General features: G+C 34.5%; 5 protein-coding genes across 7 annotated transcripts; 3 read left to right on the top strand and 2 right to left on the bottom strand.

Annotated features, from left to right (window-relative positions):
• Window positions 1-257: 257 nt before the first annotated feature.
• On the top strand, window positions 258-14,295 carry LOC116346985 (vacuolar protein sorting-associated protein 13B). Of its 2 annotated transcripts, none has more exons than XM_031777340.1 (22): window positions 258-447; window positions 566-743; window positions 811-3,123; window positions 3,239-3,410; window positions 3,477-3,626; window positions 3,690-4,005; window positions 4,075-6,536; window positions 6,616-6,775; window positions 6,847-8,140; window positions 8,215-8,485; window positions 9,847-10,006; window positions 10,102-10,317; window positions 10,412-10,785; window positions 10,853-11,045; window positions 11,118-11,421; window positions 11,485-11,627; window positions 11,757-12,059; window positions 12,132-12,703; window positions 12,765-12,929; window positions 12,993-13,381; window positions 13,500-13,909; window positions 13,973-14,295. In XM_031777340.1, exons 1-22 carry the CDS (start codon window positions 361-363, stop codon window positions 14,177-14,179), a joined length of 10,839 nt encoding a protein of 3,612 aa, XP_031633200.1. In that variant the 5' UTR covers window positions 258-360; the 3' UTR covers window positions 14,180-14,295. The 2 variants fall into 2 exon arrangements, with proteins under 2 accessions (XP_031633200.1, XP_031633199.1); XM_031777339.1 differs by having other exon boundaries at window positions 3,236-3,410.
• Window positions 14,226-15,604, bottom strand: LOC116346988 (omega-amidase NIT2). The gene is made up of 6 exons (XM_031777344.1): window positions 15,467-15,604; window positions 15,061-15,401; window positions 14,828-14,996; window positions 14,645-14,764; window positions 14,467-14,580; window positions 14,226-14,401 (listed from the first exon to the last, which is right to left on the bottom strand). The coding sequence occupies exons 1-6, from the start codon at window positions 15,483-15,485 to the stop codon at window positions 14,313-14,315; spliced, it is 852 nt and encodes a 283-aa protein (XP_031633204.1). The 5' UTR covers window positions 15,486-15,604; the 3' UTR covers window positions 14,226-14,312.
• Window positions 15,605-15,757: 153 nt separating this feature from the next.
• LOC116346997 (ribosomal RNA processing protein 1 homolog) lies at window positions 15,758-18,276 on the top strand. Of its 2 annotated transcripts, XM_031777363.1 has the most exons (5): window positions 15,758-16,056; window positions 16,169-16,752; window positions 16,834-16,951; window positions 17,019-17,911; window positions 17,970-18,131. In XM_031777363.1, exons 1-5 carry the CDS (start codon window positions 15,882-15,884, stop codon window positions 18,018-18,020), a joined length of 1,821 nt encoding a protein of 606 aa, XP_031633223.1. In that variant the 5' UTR covers window positions 15,758-15,881; the 3' UTR covers window positions 18,021-18,131. The 2 variants fall into 2 exon arrangements, with proteins under 2 accessions (XP_031633223.1, XP_031633222.1); XM_031777362.1 differs by having other exon boundaries at window positions 17,019-18,276.
• A 109-nt stretch (window positions 18,277-18,385) lies between these two features.
• LOC116346999 (ADAM 17-like protease) lies at window positions 18,386-19,813 on the top strand. Its single transcript, XM_031777364.1, has 6 exons — window positions 18,386-18,549; window positions 18,617-18,693; window positions 18,751-18,957; window positions 19,038-19,159; window positions 19,243-19,458; window positions 19,543-19,813. Exons 2-5 carry the CDS (start codon window positions 18,657-18,659, stop codon window positions 19,375-19,377), a joined length of 501 nt encoding a protein of 166 aa, XP_031633224.1. The 5' UTR covers window positions 18,386-18,549; window positions 18,617-18,656; the 3' UTR covers window positions 19,378-19,458; window positions 19,543-19,813.
• A 278-nt stretch (window positions 19,814-20,091) lies between these two features.
• LOC116347109 (probable RNA helicase armi) lies at window positions 20,092-23,560 on the bottom strand. Its single transcript, XM_031777543.1, has 11 exons — window positions 23,427-23,560; window positions 22,926-23,342; window positions 22,198-22,840; window positions 21,748-22,124; window positions 21,479-21,659; window positions 21,238-21,297; window positions 20,924-21,164; window positions 20,793-20,851; window positions 20,460-20,722; window positions 20,289-20,389; window positions 20,092-20,145 (listed from the first exon to the last, which is right to left on the bottom strand). Exons 1-11 carry the CDS (start codon window positions 23,558-23,560, stop codon window positions 20,120-20,122), a joined length of 2,502 nt encoding a protein of 833 aa, XP_031633403.1. The 3' UTR covers window positions 20,092-20,119.
• Between the last annotated feature and the right edge of the window lie 1,124 nt (window positions 23,561-24,684).

Below are 24,684 nucleotides of genomic sequence, written 5' to 3'. Positions count from 1 at the left end.
ATCGAATGAATGATGATGGTATATCAATGCATTGTTTACATCTTTTCATATAAATTAAACAGCGATATTATATGGTGCCGATACATGTCAAATGCAGTCAAGTAAACTTTGTCCCCCGATAGGGATAAACCAATACACACGTGCGAATCGACGGCGTAGCAATGGTTTTTATTTTTGTAAATAAAAGCATGTTGTGTGTGTGTATTGTATTTGTTTTGACATTGCTGATTTGTATTTTCGTCGAGTTGTCAGTTTTCAATGCCGAAAAAAAATAGAAGCAAAATGTTTTTGTATCGTCTTTATCCATAGTAGTATAATTTATTTTCCAAGAATGTTTTTTGTATTTTAATCGAACGAAACATGTTTAAAATTGAATCATATATTTCACCAATTATTATTAACTACATAGACAAGTATGTCAAAGATTTTCGACCACAAAATGCACAGGTAATTTAAAATGAAAAAGAAAAAAAAAAATGATAACAACAATCGGCGTGGCAAAAATTCGACTCTCGTTGGCCTCAATTATTTGGCTTAATCAAATTATTTTATGCTGCGTATCTAGGTATCGCTGTGGGGCGGTGAAGTTTCCTTTCAAAATCTTGACATTCGATTGGACGTCTTACAAGAAGAACTTCATTTGCCGTTGAACATTGTTTCTGGTCACATTCATGAGCTAACGGTTCGCGTTCCGTGGACGAAAATAGCATCGGAACCCATACAAATAAATGTCAATACAATCGGTAGGTTAACTTACGCAACTAAACTATTGTTAAAAGAAAAAAAAACATGTCTGTAATTTCATTGTAGAATTTGTGGTGAAGCTGAAATCAGGCGATGGCGAAAAAAAGGAACGAGATGACGCAAAACCGCCACAATCGCCTCAAATAGCACAAGAACCGCCTGGCTATATGGCAACATTGATTAATAAAATTGCCAACAACATTTCAATCAAATTGAATAACATCATTTTCAAGTATATCGAAGATGATATCGTGCTATCGATGAACATACAAATGTTATCAATCGATTCGGCCGACGACAATTGGAATCCGGCATTCGTTGACATAAATCCAGTGAAAGTGATGCTTAAAAAAGTGATAAACATAAATGATTTAACGATATGTCTGGACAAACGGAATGCACAAGGTAAAATCGATGTGTGTCAAGAGCCAATATTATATCGTTGCTCATTACAAGCACGAATGATTCGAAAATATAATTTAACAACGGCACATCTTGACTCAATCACCCGAATCGATATATTCACCGAAAATATTGACTTTAAAATATCGGTGCAACAATTTCCAATGCTCATTCGTATGTATTTATTGGTGCAAATGTTACGAGAATTCCATACAAATTTGCATGGTGCACGACGAACGGGACAAGATACAACAACCGGCAGCGGTCAAACGGTTGACTATATTGATGGTTCGTATACAACATGGATTTGGAATATGTTACCCGAATTATTTCCGGCATCAATCGAAGAGGAGCGTTTAGACTCACAAGGCCATATTTTTCACAATGGATTCTATGCGAAAAATATCAATATTACAATAAAATCACAAGAGGTCGTTGCGAACAGTATCATCCAAACGAATACAGTGTACAAATATCATCCGATTTTGAAGATAACATTGTCGGGTGTTTCATTCGATGCGATAAGCATTGGCAAGAAATGGACAAATGTCAAAGGTGGCATTTCATATATCGGTGTATTTCCATTGGGAAATTGTACATGCGGTAAAAAACTTAATTTACCAACGATTTTTTTGTCGGGACATAAAAGTAAGGCGGACAGTGAGACATTTCTATCGGATTCATTAAAAGATCCAAATAAAAATGTAAGCCCACCGCTATTGTATGAATGCGATTTTCAATCGCATCTACTTCGTTTCACGGAAGCAACACTGCTTGCAACAACGCCGGCCTTATCAATTGACATTGTTAACTATCGACACACGATGGATGACACACGTTCGTATGGTACGCATTCAATAGGTAGCGGTGACCACGATTTAGTGACCGAAGAATATTTTATGCGAATTTTTTTTGGAAAATTTAATCTTAAAATTGACACAAGCTTACTTCATTTGTACAATACACTGAACGATCAATGCCAACAATACACGTATGTTGCACCATATTTGGCAGCAAATCGTACGGAAATGCTATCACAACTAACACCACCATCGACCGATGACTATGAATCACTTCTTGATTGTATTCCACTTCGAAAATGCTGTGTGTACCTGAATAAATCAACAATTGAATATTATCATTTGAATGGCGATCATTTTCAAAGCAACGAATTAAATGATTTTAAGCAAATGCCGTGTCTTATGTTCAACGTAAGTCGTGCCGAATTCGGTGTTACGATGCCATTGTATCCGGAAAAATTGATAAACACTACGTGCCAATTGCCCGATCCAACCGAAAAACTTAAAGAAAATTGTTTCAATCGATATGGAGCCGTAATTGAACAAACATCACTTGATATCGTCTACAATAAAAAACGATTTCAACTATTTTCAATGTCAAATTTCAAGCTCAACTACGACACACTCATACAGCCAGAACTATGGAAAATGATTCGAATGCAAAATTATACGTACCAGCTAATGGTATCGAGAATTGAATTGACATTTAATAAACCACAATATTTACTATTCGCACAATTATTTGGGGCATGCACAAAAAATGGCATTTGTGCTGATATTCCTGTTAAATATATTAAAACATTTCATGCAATCGATATGTGCCAAAGTAATTTACCGAAAATTGAATTGTGCATGGTAAATGGCGAAGCGTCTGTGATTTTTATCGACAATGTATTGGGTGTACGGGGCAGTGTTGGTGCAATCGTTGGTTTTGCTCATTCACCACATGAACTTGACACATTCAATCCGAACGATGCGTACAAGGGTAAAAGCATCTTCTTTTCAAACGAACACTTCGAAAGCAATCTATTCGAATGCACAGTGCAATATCCGATACACACACAAAAAATTAAACATCCACCAATTGTAAATATTGAATTGCAGAAGTTGATCGTAAGCTTTGATTCACTGCTTCATCAATTTTTGAGCTATGAACTACCGTTTGGAAACTCAACAGGTACATTTATTTCGTTTCTATTTTTAAATTGGTTATTACAAGTTCAGAATTATCAGTGTCAAGCCCAACATCTTTTTTTTTAAATCGAATTTTACTTCTAACTGTCTACCAGAAGTATCAACAATGTCCGATGAAAAAGCGCAAAAGAAAGTTCGTAAATCGAGTAAAGTGAGCAAACCGTTGCTTCGCACTGAATCAGTTCATTCGAACTCAATAACAACAATGTCGATTGTAACATCGGCCACAAGAACCAAGGAACATACCGATCAACAACGATTTATCGAATGGTAATTTTAGTTTAACTGATAAACATTTGGTCATGATAACATTTTTAATCATCATTTGTTGTTTAGGTATGAGTACATCAAACAAACCATAGTCTATATTAATGCGCAATCGATGACAATTGTTTGTCCAAATAAATGTTTGTACATGGAACAGGAGACAAGCACGCTAAAACATTTGATTGACGCTGAAAAACATATTTTAATGACATGCTTTAGGTATTTTATCATTCTTTGATGGAAAAAAAGATGGTATTAACCTTTTTTGTTTTCTCTTTGAAGATTACCAAGTCTTGCTATTCAAACGACAAAATTCAAGAATATACAAAGTGTGTTGAAAGCAAATTTTCCAATTGATTTGACGGAAAATTGGATGCTCGGTGTAAATAGCTTTCCATGGAATATTGAATTGAATGATTTCATCTGTTTTACGGTCATCAACAATGATCAACGAATATTTTTGCCCAATGTTAACACAAAATTAACGTTAGACTTGACGAAAAAAGAGAATACGGGCGGAACGGTCATTGGCGAAGAGATGTCGTTTGTAATTCATTTGGATACAACGCCGATTCGATTGAATCTGGATTCGGCTCAGGTTTGTGTAATTTTCATTTCGTATTTTTTTTTTTTCATTTTTTTGAATTTAAATATTTTTTTCTTATAGATAAAGCAAATTTATGGTTCGCTAAATATTTTGTTGCTGCGTAAATCGAAGAAAAAACAACCAAATACGGTTATTGATGTGCCAGCACAATTCTACGACACCCAAATCAATGATTTCTTCTGCGAAACAACAAACAGTGAACGATCAAGCGAAGATGTCATTTCAAATATTGATAAAAATGTTTCGAAAATTCATTGTTTATTGCAATGGACAATAACAAAATTTACATTATCACTGAATGACTCAACCACGCACACCAACAATGTCGAATTGCTAATCGATCTTGAGGATATTATTGTGAGCATTGACAAGCAAAGTGCGTACACAAAAGCAAAAGCAAAATTTGGCTCAATAAATGGCATGCGCAAAATGAAAAATAAAATCACCGGCGAAATTGATGTATTAAATATGATAAGTCGTTCGGATGCATTGACCGTTGAATCACAAGAGACATTTTTGGAGGTGGTTGCAACCATGGCCGTTGCATCAAATGTGCACAGTCGATGGGGCACATCGGCCACAAAAAAAGTAATGGGATTCCGAAATGATATCGATACCATTACCGAAATATTGATCACCATGCAATCGATCGACTTAAAATTGGAGTCCGATGTTCTTTCTGTGATATTAAGCATAAACGATGAAATGTGTAGCGTTAATTCGTTAAGCGATCGAAATGAATGTGATGTTGACAATGCGACCGTGTATTGTGTACGAGATCTTCCGCTGTTATTTTTTGATTGTAAAGGTCTTCAATTATGGTTGCCAAATACAAATGGTGAAATTGCAACCGAATCAAATGTTTTAATCGTTAAAATGAACGCCATCACAATTGCACCGTCGGTTGAGAATCCGGTGATACGGAAACCAGTTCGTGAGGATATTTATGTTAAAGCGGCTCAGCTTCGGATGATAAATACGCCCGGTTCGATTATTGAAGATCGACAATATGAGCTATTATTGAAAAATGTGTCCGTTTTTACGGGAAATTGGGATGAAATTCTACAATTTACGTGTCCGGCTAATAACGAAAATCCAGCCTTCGATTGGAATAATCAAACTGAAAAACCATCATTAAATATCAATACAATTTTTAACGATTGCGTACTATCGGTGATTTATGCGCCAGCAATTGTTTTTCAAAATATTGTCGTTTGTGGACAAGCGCTTGAAATCAATTGCATTAGTGATTTGTGTCTGAATTTAACACTGAACGACATTGAATTGCTCAATGATTTACGATTGAAATTTTCAAATGTGTTTAGACAACAAACAATCGAATCAACATGCATACCAGCAAAACGACAACGAATGGATAAATGTACCACTCATTTTCGAACAATTAACGATCAATTTGACAATCATTTGAGCGATTCGGGTTTTAAGTCCAATTGCTATCACGATAAACGTAAGTCTAATGAAAAACTAAGCACACAAAAAATTGACATTCCACACATGTTATCATTTGTTGGTGGCGCATTCACTGTACAATTATACAATAAAATTGTACAACATCAAAATATACCATTAATGGCCGTACAAATGATGCAACCAAATTTTTACTGTGTTCATGAATCGGCCGAAACAATGGAACGACTGTCACTGTTCAATTTAACATTGAAAATGCACAATCAAAAGGTGTGGGAACAAAGTGACATTATCTTTGATACGCATAAGAGTGAATTGGATGAAACCGGCATATCACCAGCATTAATTGAATTTCAACGTGTTATATGCCGAACGGACAATGATAATGACATCAAAGTTCAATGCAATGTACGTAAACCGATTCAAATTAAATTGACACCGACAAGTGTCGAGAATCTATTTGGTTTCAAAGAAACGATGGAACATGTTTTCTACAAAGACCGGATAATCAATAGCCAAGTGAATGAACGGCCGATTCTTCATTTGAACAATATCAAGGAAATTCGTAAATTAATCGGTGGCCCGAATAGCATTGAATTTAATATGACAAAGATATCAATCAATTTTATGACATCGATGGATCGTGTGGTTAGCCTATCGCTATTCAAATGGAATAATAAAATTAGCGTGCACGAACGCATGAAACAAATTACGTATTCAACCAATATTGATTCGGTGTCAGTGAATACACAAAATTCAATGCTATTAAATCCAACATCAATGACCTTTGAATGTGCACTGTCACAGGAGAAATGGAGCAAACGACTTGTGATTTCAACGAATTTCACATCAAATATTATTCATTTGCAAATTAATCCAAACGATTTTTGGACATTTGCCAAAGTTCAATTGGATTTTTGGTCGTGCATTAATCGCTGTTTCAATGCAACGAATCAACATGCCAAAGAAAAAGAATGCCACTTACATCAAAATAAGCCAGAGTATAATGCGGAACATCTTAATTCGTATGAATTACCAAGAATAGCTCCGTCGAATAGTCGAACGAACGAGGAGTACTTTCAAGATGATCTTAGGTTGGTTGGGAGAATTTTTTTTTTTTTTTTGGTTTTTGTAAAAGAAATGCAACAAGAAATAAATAAAGAAAAATTTCAGGCTTGGAACATTTGAATATATCATTTCCAATGGAGATAATTCATTGCCGTCGCCATATCAAATTTACCTACTGAACAGCGGAGCTGATATGCAAATATGTTGGCGTTATCCCCATCCAAGAACGATCAATTTCATCCAGATCTATCCCATTCCAGGACAGGTAATTTTCAATGCAAAAAAAAAAATTCAAACTTTCGTACCATGCTTAATGAATTTTCCATTTCGAAATAGTTTGATGTCAATATGAAATGTCAACTGGAGTATTTTCAAGAATCGCATAATACATTTTTTCCGTATGTAACATTTGTAATTGGTAACAAAAAATCGCATGAAGTAAAGCTACCAAAACAAAAATTAACCGCATCGGTGTGGCGTATTGTATTAATTGAATCAATGGATGCCACCACCTTCATCGAACCGGATGAAACGAATCCATTGCAAGATTTCCTGTCGCCACGAACAATCATCAGTTTTATTCGCATCGATTCAATATTCAATGTGGAAAATGTACCAAAATTACAGGCCAATTTCAAAGTAAACAAAATTACAATGTCGATATTGAATAGTTGTGTGAATGTGCAATCATGCCCGCCGGAAATTCTATCCAAATACACATTAAAAGTTGAAGAGCACACGGATGTTACACAGGAGTTTTGTCAAATTAATTTCGGTAGCATAAATGTCAATATCAATGTTTATGGTGATATGCTGGCAAAAGTGTACAATGAATTTACATTCGGCATTAATATATTCGATTCAAGTTATTTGAATGTGATACCACTAATTGATACGGTTTCAATTGGCAGTTTTATTGAATTTTCGACGGACAATCGCCCAAACGTCATACATTTAACGGCCGATAAATTGAGCATGAAATATGGACCGGCTGCCGGTTGTGCGATTGCAACAGCAAAAAGTGTATGGCAAAATACACCAATTGAAATTCAAATGCCAATCATGTCACGCCTTGTGATTTGTAATTCAATGTCAGCATCTGTCAAATTTGGTCAAGATTCAACAGAAGAAACAATTTGGTTGCAAACAAATGAATGTTTTTACTATGCATTTCGTACGGAAAAATCGCCACAGAAACTTCGATTCTCGATCAAATCAGAGAATAGCATTGTTGAAGTGTCCGAAGCATTTTCATTGAACGATACCAACGAAATGAAAATGCTAAATGTTGCAACAAATAAAATGCTACTGGTGACCACACGCAAACTATCGACCACACAAAAACAGGTGATCATCAAAGGTCAAATTGAATTGATGAACATGACCAATGAATCGTTTCAAATTCATTATAAAGATAAAACCAAATTACAATACATGGATGCGGAAAATTCCAATACAAATCCAAGTGTCATTTTAATGACATCGATGGGCAATGGGTCATTCTTTGACGCATGCGATGACTCATGTGATGCATATATTCGACTTCAGTTGGTACATGAAAATGCAAACGGATGGTCTGGCGAAATTCCGCTGGGAAAACCGACATCAAACATTCCGTGGCTGGTGAAAGGTAAATTTTCTTTCTTCATTTGTGGTGGTGGTTATGATATTAAATCTAATTTTTTTAAACTTTTTGCTTATCAGTGCCACTCAAAACGGATCAAAAGTATGCAACATTCTCGGTGAGAATACACACGGAGTATATTGGCGAACGAATATCGGGCAAATTGCAAGCAAAACGTATTTTAATCATCTTGTGGCCATTCTTCACGGTACGCTCATTGTTGCCGATGCATATCAATATTCAAGACAAGGAAAACAATAAATTGTATACAATTGATGGAAAAGGAACCTGCACTGATTTACAAATTGCTGGCACTTTTGATACAGAACATACATTTGCACTCAATTTAGGGTAAGATTGATATTTACAGTTTCCTATTGGAAGTATAAATTAAAACGTAAGGATTTTTCACTGAAATTGGGCATTTATTTCAAGAGGATGGTACACATTTTTTTATTCAAAGTATTGTCCATCGCTAGCCACTACTTTTTCCCATTTTCCAGGCAATTCATGGATTCCGTGCCAAAAGAATGGTTGTTGTTTTGAACGAAAATACGAACCGACCCAATTTGCGATTTCCTCCGAAGAAGTGAAGCGTTTGCCTCCCAATTCGTTTTGCATCGTACGAAACAAGTAGTAATCAGAAGGAGCAATGTCTGGTGAATACGGCGGGTGGGGTAGAACCTCCCATCCTATTGTCGACAAGTATTGTTTGACGACATTTGCAATATGTGGCCGAACATTGTCATGTTGAAGAATTAACCGGTTGTGTTTTCCCCTCCATTCTTTCCGATCTTTGTCCAATGCTCGCTTCAATCGCATCAGTTGTAGTCGATAGCGATCTCCTGTGACTGTTTCACCCGGTTCCAGCAGCTCATAATACACGATACCCTTTTGATCCCACCAAACACAGAGCATTACCTTCCGGCAATGAATATCTTGCTTTGATTGCGATGGTCCTGGTTCGCCGCGTCGAACGTATGATTTTTTTTCGCTTTGGGTTATCGTAGTGGATCCACTTTTCATCGCCCGTAACAATTCGATCCAAAAATGACTTGCTTTTTTGTCTTGCGAGCAGCATTTCACAGATGGTAAAACGCCTTTCAACATCTCTCGGTTTCAATTCGTGCAGCAACCAGATTCCAAATTTTTGGATGAACCTCAATGCTTTTAAACGTTGTGAAATGGTTGCTTGAGTAACTCCCAATGATTTAGCGAGTTCTTCTTGCGTTTGGCATGGATCTTCATCGAGTAACAATTCCAATTCTTCATCTTCAAATTTTTTCGGCTGGCCTGGACGCTCTTTGTCTTCCGTGTCAAAATCACCACTTCTGAATCTTCTAAACCATTTTTCACATACACTTATTGAAATTGAATATTTGGGATACGTTTCGGCAACAAACGATGACATTCAGCAGCACTTTTCTTTTGATTAAAGTACAAAAGCATTGCTTCCCGCAAATGCTGTTTTGTTGGAACGTAATTCGACATTTTAATCGCAATAAAAAACTTGTGTGTGCAGAATTGTTTTCACTTTGACAGATCGAATTTAGTAGATTTTTTGACGCTCTTTAAGATACAACAGCTTTCACTGTCCAAACAATTGCATGTGTGATAGATATGAAGTTAGATACGAATCCTTACGTTTTAATTTATACTTCCAATATATCAATGTGATCGATAATTTTTTTCTGTTTTTTTTTTTCATGCAGTTCCGAAAATAAGGAGATAAACGAACTTATTTTAACGTACAAAAATATTGATAAAAGATCATTTTTCTCCGTTCCCGTTCATTTCAAGACCATTAACGATATTATCAAAGAATTGGAAAAGCCGAATGAGTTAAAATGGCCATGTCGTTTCGAGAAAGAGGTAAACAAATTGAACAAAAAAGATAACTTTATTTGGATTAATTTTATTGATTTTGATCAATTCTGATGGTTGATGCTCATATTTTTATTTCTCAGTTGAACATCGATCGTAAAGCATCACACGAAATATCGTCTGCTCCAATTTGTAAATTTTCTGCTAGTCGCAGTTTATCATGTGCAATGGAATTAAATGTAATACCACCATGTTTAATAATCAATAATTTGGGCTTCGACATTTTTATCGTTGAACCAACGAATGAAAAAGAATGTTGTGTCCAGTCCAATTACATGACCATACCTATGACGATTACGGTAATTTTTTTAGCTTGAATTTGTTGAAAATAATCGATTTTAAAGTGAAAATATTTTAGTAATAATAATATTTCGATTCTGATTCGTTTCTTAGTCTGGATTCTATATAAAATTCCAATGTCATGATGAATGGATAACAATGCCAAAAATTCGTTTAACCGAAGAAAAAAATGTATCGCGTCATACATCGTACTATTTACCAGATAATGGATCGACAATTGTTGCCGAAAAAATTGGAACAAATCATTTTGCAAAATTTTGTTTGACTGCTATAAATGAAAATAACTCCAAAATTCTATCAATTCAATCACATTTTGTGCTATGCAATTTTTCAAAATATCATCTTAAATTCCATGCATTTTGTATTCATCGCAATGAAAAACTCTCCTATGATGACATTATAAGATCACTTCTTGAAAAATCAACACCATTGTCAATGTTGAATAACAATCAAACTACCGACAATATGTGAGTAAAATGAAAGCGGTGTTTTTTTGGGGAAATATAATAATGTGGAAATGTGGTTCTATTTTAGATTCAAAGGCTGTGGCTGTACAGTATTTTGTGATATTTCCCAAAAAACATATAAATCGTTAAATAATATGAAAGACTTGAATTACTACATTGTTATTGGATCGGATGATAATTTTAGCAATTGCGCACCACCAATTTTAATCAATAAACCGATTACCCGAACCGCATTCGGCTTACAGTACAATGAAACAAATGTGAGTATGAAGAAAAATTATTTCATGTAAAATTTATTTTTCGAAAAAAATCTGATTTTTTTTCTCAATAAGATATCATTGGCTGCATCGGTGAATCAACATAATGATCAATTGTACATATCAGTTTATGAGGATCGCTATCCATTCATTGAAATTGATAATCAAACGAATATCTTAATATTTGTTGCTGAAGCTGATTTTGCCGATTTTTCAAAGAGCCTCAAGCCAAAGAAATCAATTCATGATGAAAATTTTCAATGGTGTTGCACAATACCGTCATATGGTCGCATGAATTTTGCACCACCATCGGTCAATGAACGGTTTCCCGAAAAACATAATTCCAATGTGCATTTGATTTTTGGATGTGCGAATAGTGGTGAGGATAGAAAAAATTTGACATTAAAAAAAAAAATTCCATTAAATTTCAATAATTGATTAGGTGGTGATATTAAATGGTCAATACCGGTGGAAACGAACAAACAAGATGAAAAATATTTAGCATTACCGCTCTATGGTGATATAAAATTGACTTCATATAGCGTTAATAAAACCGTCAAAATTCTACTAGAGCACATTGATTTTGTGAGTATAATTATTTTTAAAAAAATCATTTCGTCGACAGTGATCATTTTTAATTATTTTATTTGTATTAAAATTTGACCGCTTAATTTTGTGATTGAAAATTCATGAGTTTTGTTTTAATTTCAACAGAAAAAAGAATTTAACGTCAAAGTAGTCCATACAAAATTAAGCAGCCCGAACAGTTCCAATAATAATAGTGATTTGATCAACGATTCCATCGATGCAAAGAATTGTGCCACCGAATTGCAGCGTATTCGTCAGTCAAATAAAGTGAATTTTTCATCGAAAACAATTATACACAATTTCATTGCAAATATATTCATTAAGGAAGTTAATTTCGTTCTGTACGACGATGACAAAGAGAATTTGTGCATAAAAAATAATATCGCTTCAATATTTTTCGATGATTTTATTGTTCGTTATGTGGAAGAGGTAAGAATGAACAAAAAATTATTTTTCTTTTAAATTTTCTTATCAAATAAATCTGTTTTTCCAATTTTTCAGGAGAGAAAACTTGAATTCGGTTTTGGAAATATTCAAGTTGACAATAATTTATATTCGACGGGAAAATACGATTTCCCGGTGATTTTGTGTAGCCAAAATGAGTCAAAAGTAAATAGTAAAAATTTTAAAGGTGCCGATATTATAGATAAAACCAAACCTAATGCAAATCCATCGGAACGATCATCATCATCAACAACAACAACAAGTCCAACTTCATTTTCACTTCCGTTGATGCACGAACAATTATTTGAAAATCACATTGGCCATTTCAAAATTCTGCTAGAAGACACGGAATTTAGTGCAAAAGAGATCATTTGCAGTATGCAACCGCTTCGTGTTTACATCGAAGATAAATTTATCGCCGCTTTACTTGATTTTGCCATTGAAAATCTACCATCAAACGTTGTTTATATACCCGATTCAAATGATCGCGTCGAATTAAATGGTGGCGAAGTACTCATACCAAAAATTATTAGCGAACAAATATTATCGTTCTTTTCGGAACCATTACGCTTGAATCGACTTTGTATTAAACCACTCAGTATTTTACTATCGGTTCACACATGCATTAGGTATATGACAATTAATATTTTCGATTTCGATTTTGAGTGTAAATTTCGTTTTTATTTGTAGAATGTACATCGCATTAGATCATAGCCCATTGCATTTCGCCCAATTTGAATACAAAAATATTTATACAACAACAATGAGACTTGGTTATAATATTGGAATGCATTATGTTTCTGATGCCATTTTTGGTGCCGGATGGGTGGTCGGTTCACTTGAAATTCTCGGCAGGTAAGAAAAATACTGATTTCAATTCATTCACAGTAAATAATTTTTTTATTGTTCAAATTGAAGTCCAAGCGGTTTGGCTCGATCCGTATCAACTGGTTTGTGGGACTTTGTCTCGATGCCGGTACAAGGTTTGATGCGTGGTCCATGGGGTGTTTTACTTGGCATTACATATGGTTCAGCGTCTCTTATAAAAAATATAACAGCTGGCACTGTGAATTCGGTTACAAAATTAGCTGCATCGGTTGCACGAAATCTGGATCGTTTAACTTTAGACGATGAACACTTGGAACGCACCGAAGCAATACGACGAATGCGACCATCATCCATAACACATGGCATAAGTCAAGGTTTAACTGGATTCGGAATAAATTTACTCGGGGCTGTTGGTGGCATTGCAAGGCATGCGCTCGAAGCGAAATCATCGGTCGAAGTTTTTACTGGACTTGGAAAGGGTACGCATCTAGGGGCAATTCACATTCTATTTTTTAATAATTGTTATTGATTCTTTTTCGATTATTTGTCGATTATTTTAAATTAATTCTATTCTTTTCTTTTGTGATTCTCCCCTAGGTATTATCGGTGTTGTAACTAAACCGATCAGCGGTGCAGCCGAATTTCTGGCATTGACCGGACAAGGTGTTTTACATACAGTTGGTTTTAATGCAATGCCAATATCAAGAGATATCGCCACATCAAATGAATGCCAAACACCAATGTGTTTGACAAAAGTTGCATGGAAAATTTTATCAAAAATTGATTATAACGATTCTGTTTTGTGGGTGGCCTTTGCAACAGTTCAAGAAAAAGATAAATTATCGGATGTCACTGTTGCCATCACAACGAAATTGATCCTATTGATACTTGATAGTGACAACGAATTAGCAACCGTTCTTCCTATATCACGAACAAGAGCTATTATCGATCCAAACGATGCCACAAGTCTTATATTGGCCAATAAAAGTGATGATGATAGCCAACAAGTATGTATAAAAAACACTTCATTCAATTATTTGGGACATTATTTATCTATGTTTATATTTCAGTTCCATCGACAACGAATTTTACAGTATTTATCAAAAACACAGGTGCAATCGACGGAAAGTCGTTCAAAGCTCGAAGAAGACAACCAAATGAACTATGTGAATGACGCAAAACGAAATGTTCTATTATGCAAAGATTCACAGACTGCCATTTATTTGGCAAAATATATTCAATTTTTGTACTATTGTCTAAATACCAACCAAAATTAGCCAAAGCGATTGATTTTTCCATTAAATTACCGAAAAAACTTCGAAATAAATATTATAACAAAACATTTTTTAATTAAAAAAAATCCAAAAGATTATCACACGCACGTGTACAATAAAAACGTTTGTGTTTTAATTAAAATCTTGATAAAGTATCGTATAAATCCAAGCGACGTTGATTCGATACAGGAATTTGTTCTCTGACTTTCTGTACCAGACTTGTATCTGCAAAAATTGAAAATAAATTGACTTCAAGCAAAATGTAGACGAATTTTTGGATTGATAATTACCAAGATCGGCAACAATTGTCTCTTCACCATCTTGTGCTGATTTAACAATTTTCCCCCATGGATCGACGATTGTTGAATGACCCCAAGCCACATAATTCGATGTGGTGTCTCTAGCTGTTGAAATTGAATAAAAAATTACACATTTTTTACAATATCCATGTTTTATCGACAATTTAACCTGGCGAAACAGTTGCCACAAATAGTTGTAAATCATTGGCACGAGCTCGTTGCAATAGTTCCCAGTGTAATGGGCCTGTGGTCATATTGAAAGCAGCCGGATAGAGCAGCATATGACAGCCTAAAATTTAAATTTCATTTCTCACATCATAACGTTTTTCGTGCATTAATTTCAAACAAATACCATTGTTGCGATAAATACGGGCCAATTCTTCGAAGCGAATGTCATAACAAATACCGATTCCAATTTTAAAGCCATTTAAATTAAGATAAGCCAGCTTATTACCGGCCGACAATGTTTCCGATTCCTTAAAGCGAATGCCACCTTTAACATCGATGTCGAATAAATGGATCTAAATTATACGGATAATTTTGTCTAATTGAAAAATGTGCTTGATTCCGAAGTGATTCACATACTTTACGATATTTTGCAATTAAATCACCCGATGGAGACCAAACGGTGCAAGTGTTATAAAGTTTATTATCGCTATTATCACGTTCAGGGATAGTGCCGCCAATGAGATATACACTTAACTCTTTTGCAACGTTTGATAAAGCCTTGCACGTATCACCGTCGGGAATGTTTTCGGCATACTCGTTAAAAAATGATGTTCCATACGGTGAATTGAAGCATTCGGGCAATGCAACGACTGTTGGTTTATCTTTTTCGACCGTTTTGCGAATACTGTTACATGCATGTGCAATATTCTCCAGTTTTGATTTACCAATTTTCAATTGAATCAATGAAATTCGCAATGCTAAAATGAAATCAAAACATTCATTTTCGAATTAAATGTTTTATGAATTGATGTTGTGAAAATACCTTTGCTTAGACTTTCCATATTTAAAAGAAAAATAAATAAATGGCCAGTTAAACAAACGATTATGAACTTTAGAAAAATAACAAAAAAAAGAAACAATTTTTTTCCGTGATAATGCTAATCAGTGATGATATCAAAGACAAATACAAACACGGAAATTAAATTTAAAAAAAAAAAGTGACTTGACATTTAGTTGCTCAGTGTGATGGCGCCACCTACAAATGTTTTACTAAAGCGGTACCAGAATGACAGAATTGACACACACACACATTGACTTCGGAATAACAACTAACTGGCAATATTATATCGATAGCACGTGTCGCTGTGCTCATACATTACCGCAGTTTAAAGATCCGCATTTTTTTATGTTTTTATTAAATTATTGTGATCAATACAAGAAATAATTCAATCAACAAAATGAAACCGATCGATGATAGTGTTGAACAAATGGAGAATCTCCGTGTTAATTTACTGACGCAGGAGATAAAATTTGCCAAAATGTTGGCAGGCAATACGTTCGATGGTGCTCTCAAGGAAAAACACATTGATAAATTGGCCATTTGGCTGAAAAACCGAGCAGCCTGTACAGAAGGTATGAATAAAATGAAAACAAACGCTATGTTTACTGCGATTTTACATAAATATTCAACAACAGAAAAAAACCGACCCAATTTTTTTCTTTGGTTTTATTCCATTTTTACCAGCGTTTACCGATAAAGACTGTATGCGAATTTGGAAGGGATTGTTTTACAGCATGTGGATGTCGGACAAACCAATACCACAAGAAAATTTGGCAAACAAAATCTCCGCATTACTACATACCTTCGATCGATTTGAAGTAAGCCTTCAGTTCTTTGCCGCGTTTTTAAGAACCATGGCAAATGAATGGAATGGCATCGATCAATGGCGTATCGATAAGTTCTTGATGTTGGTACGTAAAGTAACGCGTGAATTATTGCGCAGCGTACAAAATAATAAATGGAACGATGAATCGATCGAAAAATTGAATGAAACTCTTAAGAAAACGGTGCTCGGTTCAGAATTTCATGTGCCAAGAGGTTTATTCATGCATTTAACTGAACTTTACTTCGAGGAAGTAGCCAAGGTTTCAGCGGGCGAATTGGCAACCGAAGTGATAACAAAACTTTTGAAACCATTCATGTTCTACGTTGCATCACAGAGTGATTACAAACTCATTCAGTTTGTGGTTCGTTCGGTTTTCAATCATCTTCTGTTTCAAAGTGAAAGTGGTCGCGAATACAAAGAAAAATTCGATGCATGGAAATCGGTTAGTATGAATATTTTCAACATTTTAAAGAGAAATTAGCGCAATTTTTCCATTAATTTCATTGTGAATTGTATTCAATAGATGAATTTCCCGGGAAAAACGATCAACGATTTGGTTCGTGAGGAATTGGACGAAAATGGCGAAGACGAAAATGGTGTAGAGGAAAATGGCGAAGAAGACGGTGATGACGATATCGATGGTAGGATTTGAAAATTTGAAACAAACACACAAAAATACAGATCTTTTTTCTATTATTTCGGTTTCAGAACAAATCCAAGAAACCGGTGCACTAGATCCTCGAGCTGGCCGAGTCGATGTTGTAATGCATGAGATCAAATTTGATCCGCTTGAAATTGTTGGCCACCTTGAAGAGTTAAAATACAAAAAATTCACGCGTGTACGAAATCGTAAATGCATCGATCGCATTGTAACAACGTACCGAAAATTCGCTGGCGGTGTATTTCCAATCGGTATTCAAAAATTAAAAGTCAACAGAGATGAGTTGGAGCTTCCAGATGTTGATGAAAAGGCCGAAGAACTAGCTGAATTTGAAAATGAATTATACGGCAAACAACGTGAATTGAAACAATTGAATAAGCGAAAACGAAAGAAGATCGTTTCGGATGCGGATTTATTCAATGAATTTCAATTAAAATCGAATAAAGTGGCGAAAATTAAGCACGAGGCCAATGTATGGAAAGAAGAAGATATGAGTGTTGAGAATTCGGTATGTACACCGGCAAAGAAAGCGAAAAAAGCGAAAAAAGCGAAAAAGAATGAATTGAAAGAATCCAATGACAATATCGCTGAGACGCCAAAAAAATTAAAAAAACATAAGATTTCAGACTGGGAAAAGCCATTGGAGAACGGTGAAGTGGAATATTTCATTCCATCGAAAAAACAACAATTGAATGGTGTTCCACGAGTGACAAAAACTGTTGACACGACTACAGCACATGTAATCACACCAGCCGGTAATGATAAATCGAAAGTTAATGGCACCGAAGAAAATGTAACGCCGAAAAAATCATCGCATTTAAAAGTGAAAAAATCAAAACCAAACAATGAAACAACACCAATTGTCGCCAATGTTATTTCAACCGAAATGACACCGGAATCAATCAAATCACCGAAAACATTGAAATCAACGGAAAAAAAGGTAAAATCCACTTCGAAGTTAGCACAATCAAAAACCTCGACTCCAAATATTTTTGTAGACAAAGCCGCCGGCACGCCATCATCCGAAAAAAGGGTCAAAATCGCATTAAAAATGAATAAATCACAAGAGGTTATCGAATACATACGACAACTTAAACAATCGCCGTATCCATATGATTCGGCTAAAAAACCTTCGAAAGGTGTTTTAAAACCGAACTTAGCGCCAAGCCCAATTAATCCATTTTATAAACGATTAATTGGCTTAGAATAGTTATAAAATTCATTAAATTTATGTAATTCACCGAAACAAAAATGAAATATTCAATAAATTTTATTACAACGATGAGAAGACAAAAATAAATCAAATCGCGGTGTTTAGTTGTAAATGGTTTTTTTTATAGATTTGCTCCTTTTTAGACCAACCGCGTTAAATTTGTTTCGCTAAATGTGAATTTATTGAGAATTTAACGAAGAAAAATGTGTCGGTTTTTTTTATTGTAAAAACCAAACAAGGGATGAAGAATACATATGGATGCGAATTGATTTGACGGATTTGACAATTAATGGTAGATAATAAACATCAACAGCGAAGAAATGTGTCCAGGGCGAATGAAAGGAAAACCAGTAACTTCAAAAGTCGTAAATATTTACTCCGAAATTATATCAAATTATCAAATTCATTTGATTTGTCATAAACGCTTGTTAGGTAAAAATGGAATATCAGCGGTAACATTATTTTCGAATTCATGTATATGTTATATGCATCCCTACCAACACTTAAAGGTAAAAAATCCATTCGATTGAATCGAGAATAATTTCATATTACCGTTTATTATTTAGCCGAATTAAGTAAGAATCTTCACTATTACGAATCCATACATGCGGATGATATCGTTTATAGAGTATTCAATGTTTCAAAAGAAGTCGAATTTAATGCCTTTGGTCAGCATTTTCGAATTATTTTGCATCCACAACGTGATATATTACATAGAAATTTCAAAGCATACTCTGTGGACGCTCTTGGAAATAAGACAATCATTGACTGCGGTAAGTTCATATGTATTTGAATTATTTAAGTTTTTTTTTGTCTCGAGAACATCAATTTATTGGTAATTGAAATATTACAGATCATGACACATTGTATACTGGCCAAGTGTTTGGCGAACCCGAATCGTCAGTCAGAGCACAGATAGAAGATGAAATTATAACGGCAAAAATTGATTTACTAGATGAAACGTATCATATTGAGGTAAATATTGATTTTTTTGAGATGGTGCATGTGTTGGGCAATGAAAATTCTAATACTCAATTTCATTTATTATCGCAATTTAGCCATCCTGGAGACACTTACCACATTTATCCGATCGTCATATGATTGCTTATAAGCAGTCTGATGTTAAATTAAGTTGGATGTCAAACGAAACAGCGAAAAAGAAATTTGGTCACCGCACATGGATTTGGCCATAATTGGGGCTCAAATCATGATAATGCATATCACCGATGTGCATATCCAGCTCTTCTTTAATGAATTCATATGTTAAAAATGAGGTACATATTCAACAAAAAAAAAAACACATTCTCAAACATATTTCATGGATATCTTCCATACTGTATGTATTTTTGACAACATAGATATTCTCCTTGTGCGCAATACAATCCATACGACAAGTACTGCTAGCCAAATCGCAACGCTGTTTCTCAGAACCGGAATAATTCCGTGGTAATTATAAGCATTCAATTGTATTTTGTTCAATTTGAATAAATACTTTTTGTATACTGACTTTTTGTAGTGGCAATAATTGAAAAAAAAAAATGTAGGCAAAAAGACAACTTTTTCTAATCGGAAATATGTTCACTCTTTGAAAGAATTTTTAAATATGTTTTCCATAAAATAAAACTTTAACATTTGATCGTTATTTTTTATATAAAATTCGAAATCTATAGATATCAAAGATAACAAGTAGATAAGTTGTGAATTTGGCTGAAAAAATCGTGCGTTATATACAAAGGGTAAGAATTAAAAAAAGGAATAATCCATGAGGAAGAAAAGAAGTTTTGTTTAATGTTTTTTTGTCTAGTTTTTTTTGAAACTATGTATTTATAAACTAAAGTTCGAAAAAAAAATTGAAATATTTATCCAATTTTATGTAATACATAACTGTAATATAATTTAACAATGTATAATGAGTGTAAGTTTTTTGTAAGTTATTCATAATATTTGAATGATGTCTTTACCTAAAATGACAAACAGAAAAATGGAAAATATAGTAGAATATTAAAGAGATATCTCAAAAGAAGGAAAATTACAGATAAATAAAAATGAATTTATTAATTTCTATGTAGTTTAATCAATGATCACAAATTAATGATGTCCTTACCATCGATGTAGGATTCGTGCTCTTTGCAGTATGAAATCAAGTCAGCCCAATTCGGATCAGCTTCGAGTAAGTTGACTTTGCCGAAAATGACCACCAACATGCTGAACAAAAATAAATAATAAAAGAATAAATACGACGTTTAATAACGAAATTGTTGGTTTCGTATTTTACCGAGCACGTGACAAAGCGGTGTTAAGACGTTTTGGACAATAAATGAATTGCAGTGCTTTTTCTTTGCCCGATGTCTTAACAGCTGAAATAATGATGACTTTTTTTTCTTCGCCTTGAAATTCTTCAACAGTTCCGACAGTTATTCTCTTCATGTGTTTCAATTCTTTCCGTAAAGCCATCACTTGTGCATGATATGGTGTGATGACACCAATGTCTTCTTGGTCTATGCGTCGATCCAATAGTTTTGGGATAAACGCTTTTATCTGTGAAATAGATGACAATCATGAGCAACTCTGATCGGTTATTTAAATCTCTATTTAAACATAAACTTACAATGGCCACCTCTTCCTTATTTTCCCATGATTTTTTGTTCTCCATGCGCTCATTTCGTCCTGTAATTTTTTCAAAATAAATGCTTGAAAAATTCATTTTTCAAAATTTCAAAATTTAAAATTCGGGCTTACCTTCAACGTTGATAAAGCAGTAGCCGAATGGATTTTTGTCTTCGGAATCGGTACGTTTGGGCAGGATTCTCGTTAAATCACGCAATTTCATCGCTTCAGGACTTGAATCGCCACACAATGTTGCAATTAATAGCGAATCATAAAACTGCTTGTTATAGAATTTCATGATGCTTGGCAGCGCACGATAATTGCGTCTAAGTTTTGTCACTAGCCTGTGATCGTATCCATTGTTATCCTCTCCCTGGAATTTATTATTCAAATATTACTCGTATAAATTTTAATTTAATATTCTGATATTTTCAATCTTAACTCACCGGTACTACACCGTCCATCGTCTTGTATGTGTTAATGTATCGTTCCAACATCGATCTCACCTAAAATTATTAAAAATTGTAAAAATTATTAGAAAAATATTGGAGAATAGTTAGGAGATATCAACCTGAGAGGGAATTGCAAAGGAAAAAATGAAATCGCTTGAACACACAACTTTGGTTAAATTTGAGATTTGGTAGTTGTTTAAAAAAGTTTCCAATGGCTATTGATGCATGTTCTTACCAAATCGTAATGCTTTGCATGGTTGCTTAATGTGATTGGGGGTAACTGCAATGGATCGCCTGCCATTATGACTTGACCGTGCTCCAAGTTCACAAACGAAATAGGAATTAAGGCCTCACACTCGTTGCATTGGGCCGCCTCGTCGATGAGTACATGTGAAAAATATCCGTTACTGTATTCACTGAAATGAAAAGACAATTAGTTTTTGCTCGTTAATTACTCTTTTGTATAAAAAAAAAAATTTCAAAATAAAACTCAATTCAATTTACCTTCCAAACATGACGCCAAGACCAACACAAGTACCAACGATGATCTTGAATTTCTTCAAATATTCCAAATTGCAATTACGACGAATATCTGCTGGTATATCATCATAGTCGTCGTGTGTATTGTCTTCTTCGATATTTGCATTCATCACGGAAGCACTCACTTTGTACAGATCCTTTGGTAAAATTTTTCGATCCAAAACTGCGTTGCTGACCAATCGTAACATATTGGTAGCCGTTTCTGGATGTTGTGCTATCAAACGACTTGCAACAAGGTTTGCCGCATTATTCGATTGTGTTGCCACCAAAATCTTACAGTCTGTTAAATGTGTGTATACCTGTAGAATTATTTCAATTAAGGTTGATGTCTTTCCGGTGCCCTGGCATTTGAAAAATGCAATAAAATTATTCTTAAGATTTTAAAAAAATAAATTACAAAATGAGAATGATTACCGGTGGACCGTATACGATGAATGGATAAGGTCGACATTCCGCTCGCAATGCGCTGGCAACAGCAAACTTCTGTTCCGTGTTCAAATTATCCTTAAACCATGGTACTTCATTGTCGGCTATCATCAACTTGTCGTCCTTCAATTCAGCGTTGAGCTGCAAATTGTTAGCTAACGTTAATTCCGTTGGAAACAAAAACGATTCGCTCAGTTTGCGTTTTGCGTAGTCTATAGCAGCGTGTTTTCTCTGATATATCGTTCGACTGTAGAAAAATTGGGCACCATATGTATCGCCAAGTATGTAGTCCTCTTCAAAATCTTGTTTGAACTTTAAAATGAATCGATCTTCACGTACACGTTCAACAATGCCGCGATAGTATCGCATACTCTTCTTTGAATTGCGCACTTCAATTTTATCACCAATTGAAATTGATGGCCGAAGTTCCTTTATTTTTGAGCACATAATTGAGAATCGCTTCTTTCTTTCCGGTTCAATCCAAACCTCACGGGACTTGTATTTTTTGAATGATGCTTTCATTTCGATTTCCTCCAAAAAAATGAGAGCGTGAAAGCGTTTCTTGTAATTTTTGTAACTGAGCGCTCTTGGCACGAGTTCGTCCAATTTTTTTTTTGATGCGATGCACATTCTTTGACATGAGAACATCAAAAAGACCGCATGGCAAATCGTAGTATTCTTCATTTGGTTCTTTATTTCGATAACCTTCAAATTGCATGTTCGGTTCATCTTGTAATATTTCCGTATCGGTATCAATGTTATTTACAGCCGAACCATGTTCTGTACCATCCGTCTCATCACCGAACCAAAGCTTAACGTCTTTTTCATTTTCTTCATTTTCAACGAATTTTTTTATGTTTTCACAGCGCCATTCGTATTTTGTTTTTCCAATGTCGTATTCACCTTCGATCGCAACGAATTTCACTTCATCACCTACTTTTGCTTCCCAATCAATTCCAAGATCACTTTGTTCTGGATAGAAAACGATTTCCTCGTTGACGACACCAAAACTCTTAGTCAACATCGTAATTTGTCCCGTTTCGATGCGAAGATCTTCCCACGGTTGAATTTTATACACTCTCGGTGGATCTTCTCTTATGATGTACAGTCTAACACGATCACCTTTCCAAGGACTGTTTTTTTAAATATTTTTATAGAAAAAAAACAAATCATTTTTTTATCGATGCTATATACAATTACTGCAATTGAATCTATACCTGAAGTCACATTCCACATCATTCAATAATATTTCGACATCTTTATATACATCCGAGCCTGAGGTTGTAATCAATTTATCATCCGTTCTTCCTTCGATGAAGGCATTGATTTCATGGTATAGTCCACGTACCATTTTTTTTCACAAAAATTAAACTTTAACGAATCACAAAATGATAAAATTCAGAGCACCGTATACTCTCAACCACTTGAGTTGATGTTCAAACTTATAATGAATAACTCGGATCAAAAGATTGTAAGCATGCAAGGCAATATTTAAAACAGGATCACCGCATCAGCGTACGGTCTATACGAAATTCAACTTAACGTCACGACAGTTCTTATAAGCATATTAAGTTACACAGTGACGCATGGAGAAGATTAAAAAAAAACTACCAAACTCAGCATATTTTCTCTAATGAACGCTAGCTGCATGCATACAGTTCATGTGGATTCATTTTGTTTACTTTGTCAAGTGGCATTTCTCTTTCTCTGCGTCTCTCTGAATGTGTAAATAATCTGCCGCATTTTTTATTGTGTTTTTTTATGACAATTAACGTTCTGAGAACAAAACGTTAGGTAGTGTATTAAATAAACAGTCGCGTTTCGACGATCATTTAAGAAAAATACTAAACTAATCAATTTTATATATAAATATAGTTTATTCGTTAACTTTAACGTTTATTCTTAGCGGCATGACCAACAATTTGAATTTGTTTATTTTCTTTTCGCACTAAAAAAAAATCGTAGCGGAATGGTTTTTGTTATAAGAAAATGTTCCCGTTTTAAGACTTAGTTCATTCAATGAGCGACGATTTATTCTACGAAAATATTCTTATAAAAGAAATGACTTACGAAGAAAATATTGAATTGTAGTGTACATAACGTATTTCTGAACATAGTTTTTGACTTAATGTGTCTTTATGTCCTGTGGCTACATCATAATAATTTGTTGTCAATTTTCATAGTCAACCAATACAAATAAATTACCAATATTTACGATAATCGTTCTGAAAGTACAAGTTAAATATCAAATTTATTATGCGCTTGGGATTATTATTTGTGTGCGATCATACCGTGCGAGGCTGAACTTCCGTTCGGGAGTTTTTTTTTTGATAAAACCGAGACGAGATTTTCTATCGTGAGAAACATCCATTGTGTTAGCTTAAATTCACTGGCGCTATTTGTACACAAGGCATACCGACAGCGATTTTAAGAGTTAATTCCAAGCGAAATGTTCGGAATGTAGAACAGTAGACC

The sequence above is a fragment of the Contarinia nasturtii genome, unplaced genomic scaffold (assembly GCF_009176525.2).
Source record: "Contarinia nasturtii isolate CC-2019 unplaced genomic scaffold, AAFC_CNas_1.1 Cnas_scaffold_1699, whole genome shotgun sequence".
NCBI classification, from domain to species: Eukaryota; Metazoa; Arthropoda; class Insecta; order Diptera; family Cecidomyiidae; genus Contarinia; species Contarinia nasturtii.
This window is presented reverse-complemented; position numbering and strand designations above follow the sequence as displayed.